Below are 7,637 nucleotides of genomic sequence, written 5' to 3'. Positions count from 1 at the left end.
TTTATTTATTAATTTAGTGATTGATTTACATCTGCTGTCTGTTCAGGAAGAAATGCATTTGTTTCTTTTCCTCTGCGGTTATCCTGCATGCAGAGTTTTGCACCTTAGGATTTGTTTGTATATATTAGTACTTTTAGATTTTGGGCCCGTATTTGCATGGGGTTATCTGTGTTCTGGTAGGAATAAATATTGAGAAACATACAGTGTGCTTTGTATAGTTTAATTCTGTGGTTAACCATTATGTGTTGTTAATACGATTATATTGTGTGTGTGTATATATTTTATTTAATTTTTATATACCGCTAATAACCGTGAGGTTTCTAAGCGGTTTACAAAAATGATGCATTAAAAGATACAATAAATAAAATAAATAAGATAGGTACTTGGAAATTCCCTAACTGTCCCAAAGGCTCACAATCTAATTAAAGTACCTGAAGAAACAATTTATGAAAAGTAAAAATAAAAATATAAAGACAGAGATAGAGATAGAAATGAATATTCTAACAAGTAATGAATAAATAAGTTAAAGATAGAATTAAAAATAATAATTAAATAAAAAATAGAGATAAAAATAAGTATAAAGAGAAATAAAAATAAAATATATTCCAAAAAAGCATTTAGATCTGATGTTAAATGATCATAATAATTACAAGCCATCAACCCCAGTTCCGATGGCTATCATCTGGGGTCCCGAGATTCCTCCAAGAACAGGCGACATCTCATCTCAGTTGCTGTTTTCACCATTCTGGGGCTCTGCATCCTCCTCCCTTCTGGCCCATCAAATCATCTTTGACGGCAAACAGGTACAGAGCTGCAGAAAGCAAGAGATCTTGCAGCAGCACTCACCGAATGAAAAATAGTATATGAAACTAAAAGACCTTCAGAACATGTTCCAATGCTGGTGTTTGGATAGTTCTAGCCAGGTGAGTCCCAGCCTGGCTGGAGAACGGATCTACGCTGAAAAAGGATGAAGAGTTGCTGGCCTTTCCCATCATGACAGGACCTTCCCCACAGCTGAGCGAAACCCCGTTACAGCAGTTCTTAGACAGAATAAAATCTTAAAGATTCTCAGTACAGACAGAGGAAAACCCAGGGTGCTTAAAGGGGTGAACCTCTGCATAGCATGCCCAGCTGTGCAAAAAATGGCAATGGTGAAACGTGTCTGAAAAAAAAAAAAAAGCTTGCCAGTAAAAGTCTGGCAGATTGCCAGTTAAAAAAAGCAAACAAACAGATGTTCAAAGGCTGGCAGTGCTACTTCTGTCCTATAGCAACCTTGCAGAAGAGGTCTCCAGTTTAATTCAAGAGCATAAAGAGCCATTCTATCACCTGGGCGCTTACATTTAAATGCATTTGCATGTAAAGGTGCAGAATGTTCACATTGTTAATTGCATGAAATAACATACTCAAGTAAAGGACAATAATCACCCTATGTGCTATTCTGCAAATACCTGCTTAACTTACAAAGGGGGTGTACAAAGGAGAGGGGCATGGGTGGGGCTTTCACTTATGCATGTGATGATATTTTACACGTGTGACTCTGGGCAAGCCACTTAACCCCCCCCCCCCATTGCCCCAAGTAACCACAGTTAGACTGTGATACGCCTACCAGGACAGATAGAGAAAATACTATTCAATGTATTGCAAAACTACTTTGGGTGAATTTCTTCATGAAACGGTGGTTAATAAAGCCCAGTAAATAATGGAGCAAGGGTTCCATAACTGAATAAGATCCTACTAGGGGTGGACAGTGATCTAGGCCCTCGGGCAATAAGGGTCGGGGCCACTAACCATCCATCAAACATGATTAAATTAGATGTAAGGTAGAGGAGAGGGGGCATCTGCTGAGGTGGGCCCTCTGGCATGCTCTTATTTTTCCAATAGTCAGTTTGCCCTTGAATCTTACACTTGACCTCAAGGTACCCATATGGAGGCACCCCTTATACAATTACCCCTTAGTGATCAACTGTCCATGATCAAATTGTAGTTTCCATTGTATGAAAGTTGCACAGCCATTTGTGTCCTGAAATATCAGAAGGTTGTTTTTTGGTTTTTTTTCATTGTAAGATTTTGTATGACTTTGGAGAAATACATGACTGCATACGACAGATAAAAAGAGTCTTATATTCCTTGGAAGTTGACTATTGGAAAAGAATCAGCATTGCTTGCAAGTTTATTGGCATCCGACTTTATTCGGTATGATTAAAAACCATACTGCACAGCAGCTAAAGAGCCAGACCCCTGCCTTCTCCATGTGGCCTGACAATGCCAGAAGTCAACTGTGCGGTACAATACTGACTGGACAATGCAAGAAACCAAGACAGCACAAGTTATGGAACAAGCATAAAATTAAATACAAATAAGGAAACATTACAAATGAGCTTCTGTACACAAACGAGAAATAGGTCTGACATAGGCTGTCTGGCACACAGTGATATTTTCAAAGACGGACTTTATGTATCATTTGACATTCTTAACACACGAACAGGACTTGTCATGGCTTGGAAATTACACCAGAAATGTATATTAACAAAATGATATAAAAATCCCCTAATCTGACTCACAAATGGAGCCACAAGATTCAGGGGCCATGCACCTTCAGAGTTCAAAGCAGACTTCCTGTCACCTCCTTCCTGTAAAATGCCCTAATTTAGATTTATTAAAATAAGAAAAAAATCTATCAAACTTCCAAAGAATAACTTCTTCTGTGCTGGAGTGGTCCAAGGTAAAACTAAAAATGTAAATGAATTAAATGGGTGAGCTTTCAAGGTAAACTCCTAGGGCTTTATACAAACTTGAAAGGTGTCAGGTCAAAACCGCAGAAGACAAAGCCGCGCGCCGACAACTGAGCGCAGTGCGGAGGTGCATGCCGAAGAAAATAAGTTTTTAGGAGCTCCGATGGGGGTGTGTGTGGGGGAACCCCCCCACTTTACTTTATACATATCGCAGGGCGTTGTGAGGGGTTTGGGGGGTTGTAACCCCCCACATTTTACTGAAAACTTCACTTTTTCCCTAAAAACAGAGAAAAGTTAAGTTTACAGTATAATGAGGGGGGTTACAACCCCCCAAACCACCCACAACGCCGCCGCGATCTGTATTAAGTAAAGTGGGGGGGTTTCCCAACAAAAACCCCCGTCGAAGCCCCTAAAAACTGTCATTTTCTTCGGCGCGCGCCACCATCTTGCGCTCAGTTGTCGGCGCGTGCCTTGTCTTCCGCGGTTTTGTCTATGAACCAACTTGAAAGCCAATGAGCAGCTCGTTTGTTCGCAGATGCAATGAAAAACCAGTGCTTTGTGCCATATCCCTTTGCAACCCCCTTCCCCCTACCTTTTTACATGCATGAGATGCTTAAGGTGCAGCTTTGTAAGTAATGCCAGCGTTAAATCTCTCATATCTAAATTCTCTCTTTAAAACAAATTCTGGTTAAAACAAAATACACTTGTGTTCTTCAAACGAAAATGACATACAGCATCTGTTACAACTATCAAAGTGCACAATAACAAACTTCTCCTTATTAACACGTTTCCTGGTTGCCAGGCCACTCTGTAGAAAGCGATCCTTGTGATTTCTTATCTCATCCTTCCTCTTCATCACTGTCTCTCAAAGAGATGCCTTGAAGGCCTCCTCCCTCGCTAACGGAAACCGTGGCCTCCTCAACGGTCAGACGGCTATGGACAGTCTCATAGTTTTTGTTATTTAGAGTTCCCTCCAGTACACCCTGCAGCCGAAAGTCTCGGAAGGATTTCTGCATGACAGGCAAAAAGAGAAAATTGTTATCAGGTTTCATTTTCCAAAGCATAAATTTTTTTTTTGCATAGTTCAAGTTTATGAACTTGCGGGCACAGAACATTGAAGTTTTTTGCATTATTACATTACAGATTTCTATTCCGCCATTACCTTTCGGTTCAAAGCGGATTACAAAAAGAGTTATGGAAGAAGGGTTACAACGTTAGATCAGAGAAGGTTTCCAAGGGAGGGAAAAGTAGGATCTGGGGTTAGGGAGGGGGGTTAAGCTTTATCATGGTATTAAGCTTTATTAAGGGATTTCTTGAAGAGTATAGTTTTTATTTCCTTTCTGAACATCTTGTAGTCTGGGGTTGTTGTCAATAGGTTGGAGACTTGGTTGTCTTCTTCACTGCCTGAGTGGCCAGTAGTCCGTTGTATAGTTTTTTTCCGTTTTACTTCTTTGATTGGGGGGGTAAGTGAATGGGGGGGGGTGTTTTTCTATGCCTGGTAGAGGTGGTTTGGATGAGGCGGTCGTTTCTCCATTTATAGTTTTAAATTATTAAAGAGACAGGCAGTTAAAGATTCTATGGTGTGATGTCGTATCTACCTGCCATTGGAAAATTGCATCTGGCAATATTAACGGTTTGATGCTGCTGCCCTGTCACAAATATTTTTAACGGTTTGGTCATTTTATATTCCAAGCTCAGTATGTGTTACAGGTTAACATACATAATATATTTTATGGTCAACTTGGATACAAATTGCTAGGCTTATAGTACAATGTGTTCGTCCTAATTTGGCATATACTGTACAGAGGATCTAGTTCAACACACATTTAGGGCCTGATTCTATATAGGACGCCCGGTCTCAGCAGCTGCCTAAACGGCTTTTCAGAATCGCACATGGACGTCCTTTAAAGAATTGTGTTTGTCCATTATGGAATCGTGTTTGTCCTAACGGACAGACGCCTAACCCCGTCTAACCACCCCAAATTTTCTAACTGGCATCTATGTCACAGGCGCAGGTTAGAGAATCATGTCGCCGCTGAGCTGGTCGTGGCAAGGGAATCTCCCTGCCGCGATTAGCTCAGCAGCAACTGCAGTGGCAGAAAACCCCTGAACCCCGCTCCTTTCTGCTACCCCCCCGTGAAGCATCCCCCCCCCACCCTCACCCAAAGCATCCGCCGGCAGGAGGCGTGCCGGAACTCCCCAAGCAACCCCCGGCAGGAAGTGTACCCAATTTCTCCTGTCGGAACGCCACTGAATCACCCCCACACCCCCACCTAACCGCAAAGAATACTATTCCAATAGAAAGATGGTTTGGCTCTATTACAAAAGAAAGATGATTTTAGTAAACGACAGTGCTCAGTGAACCTGGGCACTCAAAGGAATGTTCCTTAAAAAAGCATCGTACACTTCCAGAGAATACCACTCATTAGCAGGGCAGGATTAACCAATAGGCCAAGTGCCTAGGGCCCAAAATGGTCAGGGGGGGCCCGATGAAGGAGGGCATCAGCATTGTTTTTTCCAAACGGCGATGGGCCCCTCCAGCATCGATTGGCAACCCGGGCCCCCCGATTGGCACCGTGGGTCCCACCCCATCAATGGAAAGTAAGACAAGCAAGCAACACGGGTAAGAAAGGCAACGGGAACTGTAATTGTGCAAGCGGTGCTACTTGCTCAAAGCTTCCCTCTGACGCAGCTTCCTGTTTCCGCCTGGGCGCATGGTGGGGTGGGGCGGAGCAGGGGGGCCCAGTGTACTTGTGTGCCTAGGGGCCCTCGACGAATTAGTCCTGCCCTGCTCATTAGTGATACAGTCTGATTCTAACGGCAGTAGGTGAGATAATTAAGTATAATATTACTACAAACCTTGTATGTATTTTCCTGGGTGTACATATGGAAATCACAGATTTGTAACATAAGAACATAAGTATTGCCGCTGCTGGGTCAGACCAGTGGTCCATCCTGCCCAGCAGTCCGCTCACGCGGCGGCCCTTAGGTCAAAGACCAGTGCTCTAAATGAGTCCAGCCTCACCTGCGTACATTCCAGTTTAGCAGGAACTTGTCCAACTTTGTCTTGAAACCCTGGAGGGTGTTTTCCCCTATAACAGACTCCGGATGAGCTTTCCAGTTTTCCATCACTCTCTGGGTGAAGAAGAATTTGCTTATGTTTGTACGGAAATATCCTCTTTTAACTTTAGAGAGTGCCCTCACATTCTCCCTACCTTGGAGAGGGTGAACAGTCTGTCTTTATCTACTAAGTCTATTCCCTTCAGTATTTTGAACGTTTCGATCAAGTCCCCTCTCAGTCTCCTCTTTTCAAGGGAGAAGAGGCCCAGTTTCTACAATCATTGTACGGCAACTCCTCCAGCCCCTTAACCATTTTAGTCGCTCATCTCTGGACCCTTTCGAGTAGTACCGTGTCCTTCTTCATGTACGGCGACCAGAGGTGGATGCAGTACTCCAGGTGAGGGCGCACTATGACCCGGTACAGCAGCATGATAACCCTCTACGATCTGTTCGTGATCCCCTTTTTAATCATTCCTAGCATTCTGTTCGCCCTTTTCGCCGTCGCAGCGCATTGTGCGGACAGCTTCATCGACTTGTCGATCAGAACTCCCAAGTCTCTTTCCTGGGAAGTCTCTCCAAGTACCACCCCGGACATCCTGTATTCGTGCATGAGATTTTTGTTACCGATATGCATCACATTACACTTATCCACGTTGAACCTCATTTGCCATGTCGATGCCCATTTCTCAAGCTTTATTATGACAATTTGCAGATCTTCACAATCCCCGTGTGTCTTCACTACTCTAAATAACTTCGTATCGTCCGCAAATTTAATTACCTCACTTGTCGTACCAATGTCCAGATCGTGTATAAAGATGTTGAAGAGCACCGGTTCAAGCACCGAGCCCTGTGGCACCCCACTGGTGACGCTCTTCCAGTCCGAGTATTGTCCATTTACCCCCATTTTGTGTTTCCTATGCTCCAGCCAGTTTTTAATCCACGTGAGTATTTTACCCTCGATTCCATGACTCGCAATTTTCTGAAGTAGTAGTTCATGTGGAACCTTGTCGAACGCCTTCTGAAAATCCAGATATACAATGTCGACCGAGTTGCCCTTGTCTATCTGCCTGTTTACTCCCTCAAAGTGCAGCAAGTTCATCAGACAACATCTGCCTTTGTTGAAACCGTGCTGGCTGGTCCTCATTAGACCATGTCCGTCAAGGCGATCAATGATGCGGTCCTTTATCAGCACTTCTACCATCTTTCCCGGTACCGAGGTCAGGCTCACTGGTCTGTAGTTTCCTGGATCTCTCCTCGAACCCTTTCTGAAGATCGGCGTAACATTCGCCACCTTCCAGTCTTCCGGAATCTTTCCCGATTTGATCAACAGGTTGGCTATTAGTTGAAGCAGTTCAGCTTTAGTTCCTTTTCAGTTCCTTGATGACCCTCGGATGGATGCCATTCAGTCCCGGGGATTTATCGCTCTTTAGCCTATCAATCTGCCTGTATACCTCTTCTAGACATTATATAAGATACGTTGTGAAGTTTTGTATTCGGGACAGAGAATCTGGATTTTTGGCTATTTTTGTCTCCCAGCAGTGCCAAAACACTTTCACATATGGCTATGATGACTGCTTTTTGGTGGCTGCAAGTTTAGAGACCTTGAACTGGACTGTTTTAGATTGCCCAGAGATTCTGGTTACAGCTTGGTGGTTGGTAAGAAATGTATTCTTCCTCTAGTATGGCTGGGTCTTTCTGTCTGGTCCCTTCAATGCCTCTTAATATTTTATTTTATTTTCCTCCTGTTAGTGCATAGGCAAACAGTCATTAAATCAACTTTGAAAGTAATTTATTTAACTGAATAACTTGGCCAATTACTTCTGCTTTCATTCTTGATATTTCTAT

General features: G+C 43.2%; 1 protein-coding gene across 10 annotated transcripts in view; it reads right to left on the bottom strand.

The window, feature by feature from the left end:
• Positions 1–3,132: 3,132 nt before the first annotated feature.
• Positions 3,133–7,637, bottom strand: part of CADPS2 (calcium dependent secretion activator 2) — a 575,994-nt gene continuing 571,489 nt past the window's right edge. For all 10 annotated transcript variants that reach the window (XM_033958190.1, XM_033958192.1, XM_033958189.1 and 7 more), the window contains one exon: positions 3,133–3,742. In XM_033958190.1, the coding sequence (XP_033814081.1) occupies positions 3,572–3,742 (171 nt within the window). In that variant the 3' untranslated portion in view covers positions 3,133–3,571. The remainder of the gene's footprint in view (positions 3,743–7,637) is intronic.

Source organism: Geotrypetes seraphini, chromosome 9, assembly GCF_902459505.1.
Source record: "Geotrypetes seraphini chromosome 9, aGeoSer1.1, whole genome shotgun sequence".
Lineage (NCBI taxonomy): Eukaryota > Metazoa > Chordata > Amphibia > Gymnophiona > Dermophiidae > Geotrypetes > Geotrypetes seraphini.
This window is presented reverse-complemented; position numbering and strand designations above follow the sequence as displayed.